The sequence below is a fragment of the Battus philenor genome, unplaced genomic scaffold (genome assembly GCF_028537555.1).
Source record: "Battus philenor isolate CCGP_79_NKW_IND1 unplaced genomic scaffold, ilBatPhil1.0.hap1 SCAF_7, whole genome shotgun sequence".
Classification (NCBI taxonomy): Eukaryota; Metazoa; Arthropoda; class Insecta; order Lepidoptera; family Papilionidae; genus Battus; species Battus philenor.
The window spans coordinates 11,413,117-11,432,340 of NW_027181737.1; the positions used below are offsets into that span (position 1 = coordinate 11,413,117).

The 19,224-nt window shown below is 32.1% G+C and overlaps 3 protein-coding genes across 4 annotated transcripts in view; 1 reads left to right on the top strand and 2 right to left on the bottom strand.

Annotated features, from left to right (window-relative positions):
• LOC137930788 (folliculin-interacting protein 1) overlaps positions 1-4,166 on the bottom strand; it is a 33,562-nt gene extending 29,396 nt beyond the window's left edge. The window contains exons 1-2 of one of the 2 annotated variants that reach the window (XM_068774079.1): positions 3,967-4,166; positions 2,302-2,491 (exon numbers count right to left, since the gene is read on the bottom strand). In XM_068774079.1, coding sequence (XP_068630180.1) covers positions 2,302-2,491; positions 3,967-4,043 — 267 coding nt within the window. In that variant the 5' untranslated portion in view covers positions 4,044-4,166. Of the gene's footprint in view, positions 1-2,301; positions 2,492-3,471; positions 3,636-3,966 lie in introns of those variants that run through there. The other variant, XM_068774080.1, reaches the window with a different exon arrangement.
• A 425-nt stretch (positions 4,167-4,591) lies between these two features.
• Positions 4,592-6,393, top strand: JMJD5 (Jumonji domain containing 5). The gene has a single exon (XM_068774085.1). The coding sequence runs from the start codon at positions 4,652-4,654 to the stop codon at positions 5,846-5,848; it is 1,197 nt and encodes a 398-aa protein (XP_068630186.1). The 5' UTR covers positions 4,592-4,651; the 3' UTR covers positions 5,849-6,393.
• LOC137930789 (isovaleryl-CoA dehydrogenase, mitochondrial) lies at positions 6,206-19,224 on the bottom strand. Its single transcript, XM_068774084.1, has 9 exons — positions 19,084-19,224; positions 16,209-16,335; positions 13,034-13,112; positions 11,807-11,912; positions 10,541-10,702; positions 9,335-9,490; positions 8,329-8,520; positions 7,330-7,498; positions 6,206-6,659 (listed from the first exon to the last, which is right to left on the bottom strand). The coding sequence occupies exons 1-9, from the start codon at positions 19,204-19,206 to the stop codon at positions 6,526-6,528; spliced, it is 1,248 nt and encodes a 415-aa protein (XP_068630185.1). The 5' UTR covers positions 19,207-19,224; the 3' UTR covers positions 6,206-6,525.

Genomic DNA, 19,224 nt, shown 5'->3' on the forward strand with positions numbered 1-19,224 from the left:
CACACACGCATCATCAATACCATATTTGGAAAGACAACAATTCATGTAAAAGCCTGAAGCGTACGTTGTTGATTAGTACCACTTATGGCGTTCGTTGTAATCAAAAAGGCTAACGTATAAAGTGATCTAAATATAGACCGCAAGCGATGCGAATAAACGGAGAATTGGTCCAGTCTCGTGACGGCGCGATGTCTCAATGATTGCGTTATTTTTATTCGTAGTTTGATAACGCTCCGTATACTGCGGATACGCAAACAAGACCGAGGGGCACGTCTCGTATATTCCATCTACAAACACTCCATGACACATGTTACCCCGTTATAAAGAGTTAATATATTTTTTTGTATAAAATTATTTTTATCTTCTATCCTCATAGCCGATGTTGCTAAGGAAGATGTCTTCTTGATAATTAATAGCCTTTACATAACTTCCGCAAAGCATGGCATGTACGTGCCGCTTTCCTCTGTCGTCTTTGTTTTTTCGTTTTATTTATTTCCTTATTACATCGATATTTCTTTGAATTCGTGTATCGGTTTTTAATATCAAGTTAGATATTTTATCATTGATAGAACACATTGTTGTATCCAGAAAAGGCAAGGTTTTTAAAGACCGTCTATGTAGCTACCTCCTTGGCTCCTACCGTCAATCGTTCATTATTTAATCTTCTTTTTCATAACACAAGCGGTTTACTCACAGGATTCTTAGAGAAATCATTGAATTAGTAACACATATTTCTCATGTGTAACTCACAGATGAAGTATCCATCGCCTTACATCAGTATTCTACTTCATGCATTATTATTACATCTCGGGCCCTGAATTTGATACCTAACAAGCTGCAATATTTGAATTGAGAGAAGTATAATTTGATAACATAATATAAGGTCAAATTCCCGAAATACACATGTGGTAGTAAAAGCAAGCACTTTCGTAACAGAAAGTTGATACCTACGATTATTGCGCTTACGTGAAACTTATATTTGTAATTAACAACTTAAAAAAACTAAAACTGTCGTTATCCACTCGACTCGACTTATAATTAATTATTATAAGTCAACACCGAAAACTGATTTATTTTTACGTATCTCTGAGATATTTCATAAAGGTATTAATCACCACACTACCACATTGACGTGATTATAGTATCTAGTTTTAATTATAAACAAAATACAGGGTTATTATTGGAGGCGCGTATGGTAAAACCTCTTTTAGAATAGCTAACTTCGAGTACTCCCGGAGGCACCTCGGTTCTGACCGCTACATACTACAATTTCACAGAATTGGTATGCCGCCGAGCTCTTAGATCGCTTTGGCGGACACTCCATGGAGAAACTAGGCTAAAAGGAGAACCTGGACTTGGACTGTCGGTCGTCGATAATACCCGCGTAGCAAACCAGAGCACCCGTATAGGCCTTACCTCGAAGCGTTAGCGCTGGGAGAAGTGTCGGAAGAAAACCCTGTAACGCTTATATTAATCGTGTAATGTGTGTCTGTATATATATATATATATATATATATATATTAATCTTTTCAGAATCGAATGCGCGAACTGCGATCCTAAGACGAAGATATATCGTAGCTTCTGAAGTAAAAAGATTGATACTTTCTTTTATGCTACTCCTGATGTTTCTATATACTCGTAGTGATATATATATTAGCATCGACAACTTCTAGTGTATTTTTTTAATTTAGTTTTCGAATTAGAAACTAAAATCTTCTAGGAATTTTAGGTCAGTTTAAATTTTTGCTTGGTCAACAAAATATAATAATTACGTACGATACTTTAAAAATTCGAATTAAAAGAGAAATCATGATTGATATCATTAAAATTACTAATTAGAAATACATTTTGTACCTGTACAACTAGAAACAAGTAAAAAAAATATTTCTAAAATAAGTTTATTTATCAGTGTAATAACACTTTTGTTTATCATCAAAATGCGAAGCAAATTTATATTTCCTATATACCGAAACATACTATTTGTATTTAAAAACCTAGTATTCTAAATTTAAAATAACATCTACATGTCATATCTGCTTTAATTTTACTTGTTGCTATGGAGCAGTTTAACAGTGCCTATAATCACAATCTGTTATAGAAATCTAAAGATGCTATATAATGATATCCATACAGATAATGAGACAAACTTAATTTGATATTTGATCACTTGCTTCCTAAGTTTGGAACAAATTGTATACTATACTAAATTAAATATATAATTTTTTTTTAATATAGCCCAGTGTTGGGTATCAAACTTTATTTTAAGCCACCTTAAAATGTAATAACATGTAACAAACCTACCACATAGCTAAATCCGTCTGCAACTTCCACAATACATGGTACACCTTCTTTCTGTTTGAGATTTGGTTTATCATTTTTGACAGCTGGAATCTTTTCTATAGTGGATGAATCAAACAGAACCTTCCGTCCTCTCCAATCACATTCTTTGAACAGAAGCAATCTAACTTGCTCAGGAGCTATCTCACGAGACCTGTGAATAAAAGAATATTATCAATTTCTTTACATACCCAATGACAATTCTTAATGACAAAATTCATAATTTAACTGTGATTTGCTATCAATAGTTATTATTAATTAGTTTTAGTTTTAAAATCTGTTCTCAAGCCCAGGAAAACTAATCAATTTTCCCTTAGCTATTTCATTACCTATTTTAAAATTAGCTTTTACCTTAGAAGTATTTTTATATAAATGAATTGTAAAATAAAATTACAGAAAGTTACAAGTTATAAAAATATTATTTTAGAATAATAATAGGTATAGTTTTTAATTTCAACTATATAAGAATTAAGGCATCAGACAGAGTGGAAGCTTTTTTTAATTCAAAGGAAAAGAATTGTAAATTTTGAAAACATTGCAAAACAGTAAATTTTAACAGAAATTATGTTACTAATAATGTTAGTTAAATTAAATTAACCAGAGATTTAGGATAATAGTAATTAAGTGTAATTAAGTTAAAATAACTTTAAAAACTTTTTAGTAAACTGTATGTTGCATATATATTAAATAAAGAGTAACCTTATTGAAGCAGGCTAATTTCATACTACAGTATACAACAAACTTTCTCTTATATGCATATGCAGTCAAACACTCTTTGACATTCCAAAAGGAACTTTAGCCCAGTTGTAATGAAGTTAAAAATGCTTAACAAATTCATTACCTGTTCTTTGTTAGTATACAAATGTCAAAACATGTGTATAGTGATACATTACACATTGAAACCTTAACTTATAAATTGAACAGTGTGTGAAATAGTTTATATGTAAGTAAAATTTCACCAATACTAGACATATCAACACTTAATTCCACATGACACATCAATATATAAACGTGTTTACACTGCCTAGAACTACTTAGATTTGGACTTTATTTATTAGTATACTACATGATGATATACACATTAAAACCTGTCATATGACAGGTCGGAATTATAAAACACTCCAAATGATTTACCTATATTTCATTTTATTTCATAGTCATAAATGTTCATAGCACACAGTTGTTCACGTGTAAGAGGGAAATCCTTGCCACACAAATTCACCGTCTAACGAAATGCAATACAGAAAGGTTGTAAATGCACGTCGATAGCCGTTTCAACCGTCAGTCGGCCGGCCAGAGTGGAATGTGCGAGTGTACTAGCTCGCGGTAAGTAATAAGTAAACAACAAAGTATGCCTCCCCTCTTCCTGAGTGACGCGCTCGTTGCGCCCACGCCCGCAGCCCGCACCCCGCTCTTTGCCCTTATCACATGTTCGTGCCTCCCGTAGTATTTGTCGGTGACGCTCGCCGAACTGCCATCGACGTTTGCGTCAAACCAATTCACAATACGAAAGTACAACGTACGCTTTTATCGTTGACAAAACGATCAACTGTCGTGCGTCAACACTTCCAATACATGCCACACTCAAAAATAGAACCAAATGAATGAAATGCATCCTCTAACACATACCTGGCCCAGTTTCTTGAGCCCCGATCAACGTAATCGAGTTTTCTCTTTGTTGTAAAAATTTTATCAAACAATGCCATTGCCTCACATTAAACATTTGACGACATTCTCGTGGTCAGATTTGCCATGCATCTTTACTTGTATCCGATTACCACGAGGCAATCAAAAATAATAATTTGTCTTTCTACTTCGGATGTAAATAATCTGACAGATCACGTGCGAAAGTCATATGATTATCCATAGACTAGAAGACTGTTTTCTACGTTGAGGTCAAGGTCAATCAAAACTTTCGATTATGTCTTTATAAATTGCAGCAATAACGCTTCTTTTGAAAAACATTTTAATACAATTATTTTTTGTATTTCTTTAAAATCTAAAAGTAATAATTCAAGATAATAATAAAAAATGTTTTAAATTGCTTTAATACCATAGACATTTTGACAGTAAATCTTTTTATTAAAATGATAATATTTTCCTTTCAAAGCGTTGTACTACATAAATATATTGAATTGTACACTATTCATATACAGAAATACACATATACAGAATATTTGCAGGATTGAAACGAAGTTGTTTCAACTTTGTTTTGGTTATCAGTTAACTGGCACTGTCATTTAAGTCTAGGTTATGTTTTGAAATAGTTTTTGTTATGAATATGTAATTGTCAAATATTTTAAGTTACATTACAATGGCAATGGATAAAGTATTTGCAAAACTTGTTCAATTTAAAAATAATGTTTTAGTTGAGCTCCAAGAGGCAACCGATTTCAACTTTGTAATTAAATCTTTACTTACGGATTATTTAAATAAAGTCGAGGACCTTGATTCTTCATGCAGTTTAAAAATTCAAGCAGTTCTCGATTACATGTATGAACTAGCTAATTCAGGAAAATGGGTAGACGTAAAACTATACGTAAGAAAAACCATAACTATAGCATCCTATTTAAAGCTATTAATCCATTTATACGTGTCAGAGGGATCAGTGGACGACATATGGAAAGAATTGTTTAAAATCATTGATCATGGTATTCTTTTTGGTTGTCCACTAAAACAAGAACCAAGATTGCTGCAAAAATGTGCTTCGATTATCCATTCCCTAATGCCCCGTAATGATATTATTAAAGTACATATGCCAGAAGAGGGTGTCAAAGAATCTATAAATGATGTTAGAAATTTGCAACTAATAGGCATATTAAATTGTCCCGATATGGAAACTTTTTATAAAGACTATATTATGCAAGAAAAACCTGTAGTTTTAGAAAATTGTATTGATCATTGGCCAGCAATAGAAAAATGGAAGGATCAGAATTATTTTCTTAAACTTGCTGGTATGAGAACTGTAGCAATAGAGTTGGGTAGAGATTATACTAATACAGAATGGACTCAGAAGCTCATGACAATAGAAGAATTTATAAAGAATCACATATTTAACTCTAATGGGCCAATTGGTTATTTAGCGCAGTACCAACTTTTTGACCACATTCCAGAATTAAAGCAAGATATTTTTGAGCCAGAATATTGCTGTTTTTCTGATACTAATGAACCTGTGGATATAAATGCATGGTATGGTCCACAAGGCACTCTGTCACCTCTACATTATGATTCGAAAAGAAACTTGTTAGCACAAGTTGTTGGAAAGAAACAAATATTTTTATTTTCCCCTAAGGACACAGACTATTTATATCCATATGAAGACACGTTATTACACAATACAGCTCAAGTTGATCCAAGGAGGCCTAATTTTGAAAAGTTTCCTAAATACAAAGAAGCTCGGCCATATTATTGTACACTGAGTCCAGGTCAAATGTTATATATACCACCTAAATGGTGGCATTGTGTTGAATCATTATCTCTAAGCTTTTCTGTTAGTTTTTGGTGGGAGTAATAACTGTAATTCTATTGAGTTACTCATAAAAATTCTAATCATTATTGTTGTAATGTATCAATTGTTAAAGATATCTTTGTTTATAGACTATTCCACAAGTTGGTTTTTATATTAAAATGTTGGATGTCAGAGCTAAAATGATGGTGATAATAAAATTAATAAATTGAGTGACCAGTATTGTACATTTAGTGAAGTTTTATAAAGGGATTCGGGAATTCGTTTTCACGAATTTTAGGAGAGCAATGGAAAATGGAAACCATGAGAGAAGGAATCAGTTTTAAGAAAAAGATAAAAGTGAAAGTGAAAAAACACATTTTATTGACAATAATGAGTTTTTTTTATAACAACTTAACAAATTGTGTTCAATAAAAATAATATTTGAGATTTCAGTCATTTTAAGGTCTTTTATTATGTACACTTGCTAAGATATGTAGTAAAAAATGTTTTTGTGTATCTATGTTTTTCAACTGATGATGTTACACAAACATATTAACATTACTTTTTATTATATTGCAAGATAGAGCCAACAAATTTGACATTTTAATAATTACAACATATAAAATTTGTTATATGAATTTTTTATTCTATCTTGAATGTTATCCAGCTGTTAGCTGTTATAATTTTAAGTATAAAAGTCATAAATAATGCAATAAATCATACATTTTATTGATTGTTACTTATTTATATTCATTATTCAATGCTCTCCCAATGATCATTCTTCTTACTTCTGAGGTACCAGCGCCAATCTCATACAGCTTGGCATCCCTTAGTATTCTTCCAGTAGGATAATCATTAATATATCCATTTCCTCCTGAGATTTAAATTTAATAATATGAAAACAAATATTAGTCATTTAAAAATAAAAAGGGATGTAATAATTTTTATGAAGTCCTGGTTGCCATTAAAAGAAATTAATTGTAATAGTTTTTTTTATTTTGGATATTGTTGTTCCTTTTGTTTTATGCAATAAGATCTTAGGTTATTTAATACCCTGCTATATGTGAAATGCATCGCCTTTTGTGGCTATAATTTCATAAAATCCATTTTGAGTTATTTTAAAATAACAAGAAATAGCTTTGTTTTATACTTAAAAAGCACCGCACCGTAAACCCCCTTGCAGTTAAAATTTTCTAGTTTGTGACTTCTCTACTCAATGACAAGTAGAATGTTCTGGCTAAATTTAAAGTTTTCGCGCCGTATCTTTTCAGAGATATCTGTTATAAGCCAGTACATAAATGGAAATATCATACACAGCATAATTGGTTATACTCGTATGTGTAAAAGCTTGAAAGAAGTGACTGTATAGAATATTTGCTTTCAATCAATGTGAGTTACGCCTTATCCAAAAATCATTGGTTTCAGAAATAATAATAATAAATAACGTTATGATAATATTTTAAAAATTTGGCGTTTTAAAAATTTGTAGTCCTGCATCTAAAAATTAAATATTATTTAATATCTGTGTAAATAAAGATAATTACCCAAAATTTGTATGGCATCCAAAGCAATCTTTGTTGCTTTCTCTGCGCAGTACAAAATAACGCCCGCGCAGTCTTTGCTGTTTATGTGGCCCTCGTCGCATGCCTTCGCAACGTTGTATAAGTAAGAACGACATGCGCTCAGAGTTGTGTACATGTCAGCCATTTTTCCCTTAACAATAAATTAGAAAAGTTTATTAAACCAATATTAATACAAAAATTCAGCTATTGGATAAAGTATTTTTTAAGTAACAATAAAACGTTTGTTATGATCGAATCAGAACGCGTTTGGAAGCATAGTAGTTTTATTTAATGATTAGATATGACTTTAATGAAGATCCTAATTTATTTATTTTGTATAAAAAAGCTTATTATAACAATTTGACAAGTTTAAATAAGACAATATATAATATAAAATCAGTTTACAAATTTCATGCTTCTATTGATAAATGTGTATTGCTCTCTTGACAAACATTCAATGTGGAAAACAAAGTAAATAAATGAATATAAAAAAAATAAATGGTATATTATAACAATACAAAAGACCATCTAATGTTGACGACCAAGTCAAGACATCCGAGGGAGCGCCTGCGCTTTGGTAATGAAATAGTCCTTCAGCGCTCCGCCATCTCAAATTCAATTAAGCAATAAATTTGAAAGGACAAATAAAAATTTTATCTTACTCTATGGAAAATATGTTTATTGTTTTTAATCACGCCTTTTGAACCTTTTATATTATGTTTTGAGTTTACCCCGAAACAAATTGTATATTGAAATACGATGATTTGTTACATCTACATAGATGCCTTCTATTCCTAACATATATGTTCAATATGTACTTATGATTAATTGACTTATGATACTTCAATAACTTATCCTACATCTTATAATTTATTATTTTGTGTTCCTATTATCATTTTTTGTTTTATTTTGCTTGATTGGTTTCCAAGTAAAATTTAACAAATATAAAAACTTTTAACAAAAAAGTAACATAATATTTACCTGTAGTAACTGAAATTCACCAATATAGTTTCCGAATTGCTTTCGCGTGTGTGCGTACGAAAAGGCAGAGTCAATTGCCGCTTGCATGAGGCCGACGGGACCAGCTGCCAGTACCAGCCGCTCTAAATCTAACCCTGACATTAACACATAAACGCCCTTGTTCTCTTCTCCTAACAAATTTGCAGCGGGCACCTGAGGAAATAATATCAAGTGTCTTCAAGTCGTCATGTATTGGTTATAATACAAATGGAAAAGATTGTTTACGGACATTCTAGAAATGCGACTTTCTGTCGGATTTAGGGTCTAAAGATTCTAGGGCAAGACCCAAAAAGTAAACAAACGACCTAAACAAGATCATCAGAAGATGCTGGATGCAGGCCGCTACCAATCGGTCCTATTGTAAATCTATAGGGAAAGCCTATGCCTAGGTTGAAATAATCTTCGATCGACGTACCGCTCGTAAATTAAAAGTTTTATATACAGTACTGATATGTAACAAAACAATCTTATAGAAGAACGAATTCGTATCACCAATGTTAGAATTCTTGTTCGAATTATAATTTAAATGCACGTTACATTTGGGTTGCTGCTATGTTGTTTAATACGTGCCAGATATAATACATGAGTACTCTTGTGCGAAACTTCATACTACCTAAGAAAGTTTACCGCCCACGAAATGTTTATGCATAAGTTTTTTATATATTTTTTTGTGAATGGTTCATAATCCACACAATACGCGTTCAGCTTGTTGGGTGGGTCTTTGGGATTTCTTTGTCCTAGGAAAATCCGATTTTGAAATCGAACAAACAGCCTGTGAATAACATTTAATTTTTTGACACAATGCCGTAAATGTTAATGATTTTTTTTATAAATAATAATACGGCATAATGTTCCCTACGTAAAAGCCCTGCAGATTATTTCACACAACAGTGTTTTATTAGGATATGAAATCTCTTTTTACTCTAAAGCTATTATTATACTTAACATGTTAAAAACCATTTGTTACCTTGCAATCTTCAAACACTAGTTCTCCAGTATTAGAACCTCTCATGCCAAGTTTATCTAGTTTTTGTGCGACAGAGAAACCTGGATAATCCTTTTCAATCAAAAATGCCGATATTCCATGTTGTGGTTTGCTTGTCATGTTAGTTTTTGCGTAAACCTGTAACAAGCGTTCTTGCTATAATTATAATCATACATTTAAATTCTTTATACGTTATTATACATATATACAACTGATTTTGCTATGAACTAGATAAGAATATAAAAGTATTGTCATAAAAATAATGTTATACGCTGAGAAAACTTTACCTACATCACTTAATATTTACGATAAGTATACAGGGTGATTGGTTATAAGTGTTGAAAGTTTAAGGGGGTGAATGTATAACTTGTATGCTATACGCTACACCCTATGCAAAAAAACATCGTAATAATAGATAAGATAAATCGGTTTTAATATTATTTTCTAACATGTGTCTCTGCAGTCTGTATTACCAGATGTTATTGATCTGTAGCATTCCAAAAGAAGAATTAAATCAATGTAACATAATTCAGAGTAATCACTTTAAATAGGGTGATTGAAAATCGATGTAAAAGCTTTAAAGCTTTCTGCTGCGAAATGAGCTGTACATTTATGCACTTAAAGCAGTTACACCTATAATCTGTATTTTTCCTAGACGGAACTAGGCGTTTCCTTTAATATCTAACTGTAAATTTTTATTTTAAACTAAAACCTTATTAAGCTGCACATTAATAAACCAAATCACTTAGTCGTGTTATTTTAACTAGAAACCGGTTGAATCCTCCGAAGGTCAAATTCGGAGCCGAAATAGGCATGACATGTGCATGATAAGTTTTTTTTTTCATAACTGACATACGCTGTTTGTTCGTTGGCATTAACTGCTTCTCCGAGCGAGATATGGTTATTAAACCTCTGAGGTTAACCACTTCCTTAGTAGCGACAGCTCGAACACAGATTATTGCAAGACGAAATACAGGTTACAAAAACTTTAACTTACTTAGAGTACAATGAAATAAGTATTTTTTCTTTAGAACAGGCTTTGTTAAATACCTAAATAAATATTATACATGGTATAAATAGTTCCAATTTCCTCCTTATACTACGGAAGTAGGTTATGTTATGTTGAATTTATCGAGAAGAAAATCCAATGAAAATTATGCAAAACAATGAAATAAAACAATCTCTTACCACCAATACATCAGCATCAGGACCATTAGTTATCCAAAACTTATTACCGTTGAGTACGTAATAATCTCCTTTCTTCTCAGCTCTGAGTTTCATGGACACCACATCACTGCCTGATCCTGGTTCGGACATCGCTAATGCACCAAAATGCTCGCCTGAACAAAGCTGAAATAAATAAACTATATAGTCGAATAAATAGAAAAAAAAACGTATAACTTTTTCGCCTTTGGTTCAGACCAGTAACTTTGAAGAAAAATGCATACGTTAAAATATAGTATAGAGATCATAATTGTTTATGTTATACTTGTCTAAAAAAAATTTCTACACCGGGTATATATAAGAATTTAATTGAGTAAGTAAGAGCGAGTTAGATTCCCGGGATACAGTCTTATATTATTCACACTCTGGGCATTTATTACATAGGATTGCTACTGCTCACAGTTTCCAGTTTCCAGAGGGTGGGCAGCAGCGTCCTATGTACCATAATACACACTGCAATCACTAATCCGCTTGCTAAGCGTGAAGATTATGATATATCCCCCCATTGATTTCTTTGTGGAGGCCTTGTAATCGACTGAAACGACTCAAGTAAGTTAGGACTTCGAAACAAAGATACTCTATAAATGTATTAAATAGAAATTCGACACCTGCACATTCGCGCCTAACCTTATGGTTAGGCGCGAATGTGCAGGTGTAATTTTTTTCAACAATATCATAAAACGTAATATAATTTGTTTTCCTCGATACGAAATAAAAAAGTGTACGGTTGAAATAAATGAAATTGCACAAAATTTAGTAAAAAAAATAGTTAAATATAGGAGTATAAATAGTTAAAAATGTATATAGATAAAGATCTATATATCAGTGTACTCTCTCCATAGCTCGTTGAGTGATTGTGAGCTTCCCAATGTGGCCCGAAGTCACCCCGTTTCAGTGCCATAAGTCGGACTGGTAATACTTAATATTCATTACCAGTGACTTTTTTGAATTGAGTGATGACTTACTTCACTTGACTTCGTCTTTAGACACTAAATGATATTAAAAAAGAATATGTTTCATAGTTTCCGTAACGCAGTCCAGTTGGATTGGATTCGACGATTGACATCTTTTTTTATCAAGTTAGACGCTAAAGCAGGCATCACTCAACAGTTGTTCTTGAAAATTTTTGAAGAAGAAGGTCTTGTCGTACAGTGGACTTTCTACACCAGAAATGATGATGATGCTGATGATAATAAAAAAGTCTAAAAACATAATTGTAAACGTATTAACCTTCGGTAAATATTTGCTCTTTTGCTCATCAGTTCCATTTCTGTTGATCTGATTTACGCACAAATTTGAATGAGCACCATACGACAGGCCAATGGATCCTGATGCCCTGAAAATAAAATTTAAATTACATTGTATTAAAATATATAAGATAGCTCAGCGGTAAGGAATGAGGCTTGTGATCGTAAATCGCGGATTTGATTCCTGAGAAGCAGATATAAATAATTCACACATTTGTGCATTGATTATATAGGATTGACACTGCTCACAAATACGTTTCCAGGGGATGGGCTAGCAACGTCCTCTGCGTACCATAATCCAACACTGGGATCGCCAACTCGCCTGCTAAGAGTGGCGATTATGGTATATCTAACCATAGATACTTTGGGGAAGGCCTATGCCTTGCAGTGGACGTCTATGCGCTGAAACAACGACATTAAATACATTTCTTGTCAATTGTAATAACTTGAGAATATTTGTAAATATAACACCATTGTTATTACAGTCATAGGATGCCTTTTGCTGAACTTAATCAATCTTCTATAGATTTCCATGCCTGCACCCAGAGTTGTCTGACAACCTTTATGAGGTCACCTGTGCTCTTTGTAGGCGGACGTTCTACGCTCCGTTTGCCGGTCCGTGGATTCTATTCCAGAACCTTAGACCAAGCGATCTGGGCGCTGTGACCTGGTCACTTCTACTTGTCAAGGGAAAGAACTACTTGGTTTTAACTGTAATATTTTATACCTAAATATAAATTTCGTTTGTTATATGTACGAATTTGAAAAAAACTTTGCGAAAATTATGATGGTTTATGAAGAAAATCTTTAGTGCTCTGCGATGATATTAATAACATTGTAATGTCCAATGTTTATGAGCATTATCAATAGATCAAATCATTCAGCAATGTTTCAACTGTCACTAAAGTATTTTTTACAAATTGTAAATAATTTTTTTTAACAAACCTTACGTTCTTGATTTACGAGAACATAAATTATGACGAACGTATTAAAAATAGCGTTAAAATAATTTATGTAAGTATAGGTAATTTGAAATTTCATTTATTAACAGTGCAAACAAGAGAATAGACAAATCTTTTCTTATTTTTAAACCAAGTTTATAAGAATGTTTGAATTCGGAGATACGCGGTAGAGATTCCTACTAGATAACATTTCACAATTTAAATTGACATTGAAATTAAATATAGATATACATAAATTAGCTACTAACCGTGATATTTCTTCCATTATCACACAATGATCTGTATATTTTCCTCCAGTACCGCCATATTCCGGATTTGCAGTAATACCTGTAACAATAATCAAGATAATTCAAAGTATTGCATGGTAACAAGAAGACATTTAAAAAAATGATAACAGAGGTAACAAATTTTAAAATTGAAATTCGATAAACCAAAACTTTAAAATCTCAATTTATTTGAATTATCATTATCATCATTTCAGCTGTAAGGCGTTCACTGCTCGTTGACGAACACAGTGTCTAACAATATTGCGGACGAACGACCTACGCTGTGTTTGCCCGTCCGCGGCTTCCACTCCTTATGTATGAACATTGTGCTGCTAATCATAAATATTCTCGTTTGAAGTTGATATTGTAAGCCCGAGGGCTTTTACAGCTTTATCGGAGCCGAGTTGACGGAGCGAAAGGGTCCATGAATTTAAAAATTAAAATTTAAACAAAGCTTGACGGGCGCGTTCCAGTAACACTAAGTCTTTCGCACGTAGTAAAGCGCTCTACCCGAGTAGAGCTGTGTAGTATTGATGTTGTGTGTATGCAGTTTTAAACAGCAGAGTGCACAGGCAAGCCAAGTAGGAATCTGGATCCAACCTTGGTTTCCCCACGCTGTTCGCGGTTAGGGAGCGGGCGGTCGCCCCTAAAAACGAGTATTATGCAGCTTCATCGTTATTGAGCTTGAGGAAACAGTAGATCCGTAAACTACAATTTTACCCTGGCTCATCGTATTCAAATTTTAAATAAGATGTTTCCACGAAGAGAGAATACTCCTACAGATGTATAGTATTATAACTGTAGTGTAGTGTAAGTATTGCGAAGCGAGGACTACTCGGCGGTCAGAAGCGACACGGGCCAATCTTACCCTCCCTTGATTAAACGCGGACTCCTTATGTGGATTGGTATATGTGTTGCTATCACATATTTTTATTAGTAGAAAGAAAAGGAAAAGGAAATGTTTTTGATACTTCTACTCCCATCGCTAAGGATTTAAAGAGTGATAGCAGTGGTTGCCAGTCAGTAGCAACAGACCAAGTCTAGGTTCGGTCGTTGGGTACCCTTGAATGGGAATTATAAGCGAATAAATAATGATCAATATAACTCCACACAACCGACCTCAGAAATCTGAGGCCTCCTATACCGGTAATAACTTTGTATAATGATCCAAGCCTAGTTACTAAGTAAGAGGTTTAGGCTAAGCGCCTTCCGCACCATCTCCTTGGAATTTGTAATAGCCAATATGGTAATAGTCACCATTCGTTAAATAAATAAAAACATTTTTTTTTAATATCTAGTCATAAAACATTATTGCAAAATTTTTACATTTATAGGTTGGTTACGTCAGATACGAAAGGAAATAATATAATAACATAAAATATTATATTAGAGGCTACGTAAGCAAAGATGCGGTATAAAAGGCTTCTTTTTATCTTAATATCTTAATAGCGGCTGGAATAAGGTGCACGTGTAAAAGACTGCCTAGAGGCACAGATATTGGAAGGGGTTTAAACCAAAAAAATGAATGAATGTAGGCGAAACATGATGATGATTATGAAGCTTATATACAGGATGATTATTTATGGGTATAAAAGCTTTAAAGTGGTGAATGTATAGCTCATTTGTCAGCAGAAATATTTCCAATCACCTTCATAAAGTGATCACTATAAAACTCTATTGGGATGCGATAAGCCAATAACTTATGACAGTACAGTCTCCAGGTGTGGATAGTAAAGAATTATTCATTTTAATACATCGTAATCTAAATTTTGAAAATGCTCTTTAAGTATAACGTTGTTAATTACTTCTGAAATCACTGATTTTGCATAGGATTTACCATGTATTAACTGATTGTGAATGAGCTTAATATACTTTTAAAGCATTTTTCACAATGAATCATCCTGTACAAAGTTAATGAAAAACGTTTTATTCTCAAATATGTTATCTGTTAAATGACAGATTGCATCATTATGAACTTGACGATGTTGTTAATGTATTTTGATTAACATATCTATTCTATGATAAAGCTGTTATTTTAAACAATTCTGAACATATGATAATTAATGATGAAATGATAATTACATGTATGTTCAAACTCTCCTAAAAGCAGAAATACTAAATGATATTTAATTTATTTATGGTTCGATTGCCTCAGGAAGAAAAAAATAAACCAAATAATTATGAAAGTGTTCAATTGTTATGTATTCTTAAATTTTCTGATTTTTTAGTACAGATAAAAAATATGTAGCTATCATTTTGAAATTAATTAATAAAAGATTGTTTTAAAAAAAAACACGCAATTTTTAATGACACTTGAAATGTCATGTAATTTTCGTTATTGTTTTATGAAGAGATACAGCAAATAACTTGACTTAACTGGACTATTTGAACCTATGAAGATATTACGAAGAGAAAACAAATCATCATCTGTATCAATACCAATGATTACCACAATATATATTGAATAAACAGAAGTCAGATTCTTTCCATATTCACGCTTACTAGCTACCATAGTAAGATCGGATATTTATGCCTTAAAATTAAACGTTGAATATCTCCTGTTGGAAAACGTCATATACTGCATAGTCAGCGCTACATCTATTTATTAAAGAAAAATGTGAATGATACATACAGTCGGTTGTTTTACCTTTCTATAACAACAATAACATTTTTAAGTAAAAATAAAAAAAACTTTAAATTTAGAAAACACAACGGTTCTTTATTATTAAACTTTACAGATTAGATAGATTCGTCGAAGTTTGACTTACGTTTCTTTTAACATAAACATACGTTTCAACATTCGAATTTTTAATGTATACTAGATAAAAGAAAAGTGACAAAATAAACAGTGAACAATTTACTTCTGTTAGATTATGTAATGTAACAACAAAATGAATGGAGATAATTAATCCATATAGTAAGATTAAGAATTCGTTGTGATAACGAAATGAAAGCTTGATTATTCGGTATGAAATATGAGAAAAGCGCCTGCTTAAAGATTTAAGTCATAGCGACAACAACACGAAAGATGATGACACTAAATAAGATAGAATGGTAAAATATGAAGAAGGTTTATCGAAGACGAGCAAACAAACCAATAGAAATAATAACAAAATCATTAAATAATGCAAAATTTAAAATGTTCCAACAAGCTTACCTAATGCGCCAAGATTACCAAGCTTTTTCCAAAATTCCCTGATGTCTTTAAAATTGTTATCTCTATCTATTTCTGCTGCTTTCGGGGCTAATTCTTTCTGTGCAAAATCAAATATTGATTTTCGTAGCTGAAACATTTATTTATTAATTTATTTCAATGTATCTACGTCGTGAAAATTTAAAATACTTGGGGAATAATGTCACATTTTATTTATTTATACATTAACCTATATATTACATTTGGTAATTAAATTTTTTTAGCACGATTAGTTTTAATTTCTTTAAAATAAGTTATTGTTTTGTTTTTAAAGTAAGGGTCGCCTGAAGCGTCGTAAGCCTCATTCATCTTATTCCAGAGTTTTCTATCTCTGGCTAACATTGACCATGAATTTCCCGCAATTTTTGAAATTATATCACTCCATCTTTTAGCCGGTTTAAAGTCTATATATTTTAGTTCTTCGGGATTTTCTGAAAACGATACTACGTCATGTGCAAACTTTACATGAAAAAGATGTTTTCCATATAAATTTATTCATATGTATGTATTTCCAGTTTAATTGCCGGAAGATATCAGATTCAACTATTGCTATAAACAGCTTGAGTGTGAGAAGATCCACTTGTTTGACTCTCCGTTTCATTTGGAATCTTGGACCACTAACCTCTAAGTACTTTCGCGGTGCTGTTATTATAAATAGTTGTGGTCAGCTGTATGTACTAACCATATCCACCTTGACGATCATTGTCTTTCAAACACAGTCATGTGCGCCAAATGCCTTTATATGTTCAATGAATGGTATAATGGCAATTCAAATTCATTATACTTTTCAATTACTATTTTTAGTTTGTGGACATGGTCAATCATTGAATAGATCTTAATAAACCCAACCTGTTCTTTAGATTGATTTTTTTTATGGCCTTTGTAATACGATGTAACAGTGTGGTGGCAAATACTTTAATTGACAAGATGTTAGACTTGTTCCGTAGTTCTTGATCTGTATTCCTACTTATATTTCCCTCTTGTCTACATGATATATTAATTATTAAAATTATATATTAATTAAAAATATTTTTATCATAGTTAATTGGTTTTTAATTAAAATATATATATGTACTTTTGTCCAATAATTTGTTGCCATTTTGCACAATCCTACTATTAATTTTTGGAACTTCCATTTAAAAATAAACTTATCTAAAGTATTCTAAAGAGACTGAATCCGAAAAAAATGAAGCAAGCAAGGTCTTTCAATATTTGCTCAGTGGCTAAAAATACGTTTGATATGCTTTTATCATGATAAAAATCTTTTTCGTTGATCAATTCTGAAAGTGTTTATCTATTTCTCACTCTAGACTCATCTCAGCTATTGGCAGTATGGATAATATATATTTGAATCGATAGTTTTACTTGGCAGCAAAGGTATGTATTGAACGATGAATTTCAAACTCTGACATAAACAACATCTTATTGCAGGTTCATCGGGGTCTTTATGGAGTCGGCTATGCTTGACTGCTTTTGACCGTGGTTACCTTATTGCAGGTTCATCGGAGTCTTTATGGAGTCGGCTATGCTTGACTGCTTTGGACCGTGGTTACCTTATTGCAGGTTCATCGGAGTCTTTATGGAGTCAGCTATGCTTGACTGCTTTTGACCGTGGTTTGTTTTGCACCTCGTTTTTAATTAAAAATCCTCGTTACTTTTGACTGCCGGTGAGCAGTCTTTAAGAAACAGGTCGGTTTCATAATTTTTTATTAGAGAATTCTTAATTTTACAACTCAATACCTTTTGATCAAATAAAAATTGAACTTTTATCCGTCCAGACCTTTTTCCAAACTTTACCTTTCGCTAGCTTTTTAAGATGTCAGTCATAACATTTCTCAAATTTAAACACTTTTAAAAAAGATTTTCTACAGAATTTAGCATTATATTTATTTTTGTTACAAATTTTCAAAATGATTGGAAGTAAGTTTCCCGCCATTTTTCATTTTTGGATTTCGGTTTCCAAAACGCCATCTATTTAATGGCATCACAACCAGACAAACACCTATTAAAAATTGACTGCTATTTCTTATTTATAAAATACAAAAAACCTTTTTCCCCGTCTCAATACGTTTGTATTATTAAATTTAATGTTGATGATTTTAATTTTGAAATAAAGACAAAGTTAATGTTTTCATTTTATAGCATCAACTACAATTACTCACAAATCATACGTATATCTTTGTGTATAATTGATTTTTATTACGAAAAACTTGTCAATCTATTTAATGAAATAAAAAATTTAAAAAGAAATCGCAATAATCTCCGTATTTGTATAACAGAAACTGACGTGACTTCAATTTCCTGTAAATTATTTAATCCACGGTAGACAGTACAAGATTGTGCTGCTCAATATCAAATATTACACCATATCTGCTTTCATCCCTTTGTAAGATTAGATGACACATCTAATTATTTAGATGATTAAAAGTATCTACAATGCCATCAAAACGTAAGTAAGTAATATATATTATCGTGATACGGCCAGTTCCTAAGATTTCGTGAACAAGATGTTCTCTGGTCAAGCCGGTTCAATAATGCCACACCGCGCTGTTAGATCTAGTCGACATATGTCAATAAAACTATTTTCATTTCCTCAATTTTAAGACAATCCGGTTGGCAAAGTGATCACATTCAAATTTTGAAATAACGAAAAAAAATCATTACATTTTTAAACGTTTTGTATATTTTTATATTTAAATAGAACATTATTTTAGTCACATATGTAATAAGTTAGTGACTTGGTTAAAATGATACCAATGAATATATAAGTCGATTATCAATACAAAGTGAATGCAAGGGCAAACGTGTTTCGAAATATTTAAGTTATGTTTAGGAGAACCTGTTGTTGTTCACTTGTAAGTCCGAATATATGTTCGTCTATAGGATAGTGGGACATGCATCTGTTCCCGTTTGCACTCGCACATCTTAGAAAACTTTTAGCACACAAAAGCCTGCTGGTCATGGTAACGACCGCACTCGT

Excerpts from the sequence above, each read along its gene's own strand:
- LOC137930789 (XM_068774084.1), bottom strand. The coding sequence starts at position 19,206 with ATGACCAGCAGGCTTTTGTGTGCTAAAAGTTTTCTAAGATGTGCGAGT. Across the intron at positions 13,113-16,208 it reads TGGTAATCTTGGCGCATTAG|GTATTACTGCAAATCCGGAA; the intron begins GTAAGCTTGTTG and ends TTATTGTTACAG. Across the intron at positions 11,913-13,033 it reads ATAATGGAAGAAATATCACG|GGCATCAGGATCCATTGGCC; the intron begins GTTAGTAGCTAA and ends TTTTATTTTCAG.
- JMJD5 (XM_068774085.1), top strand. The coding sequence starts at position 4,652 with ATGGCAATGGATAAAGTATTTGCAAAACTTGTTCAATTTAAAAATAAT.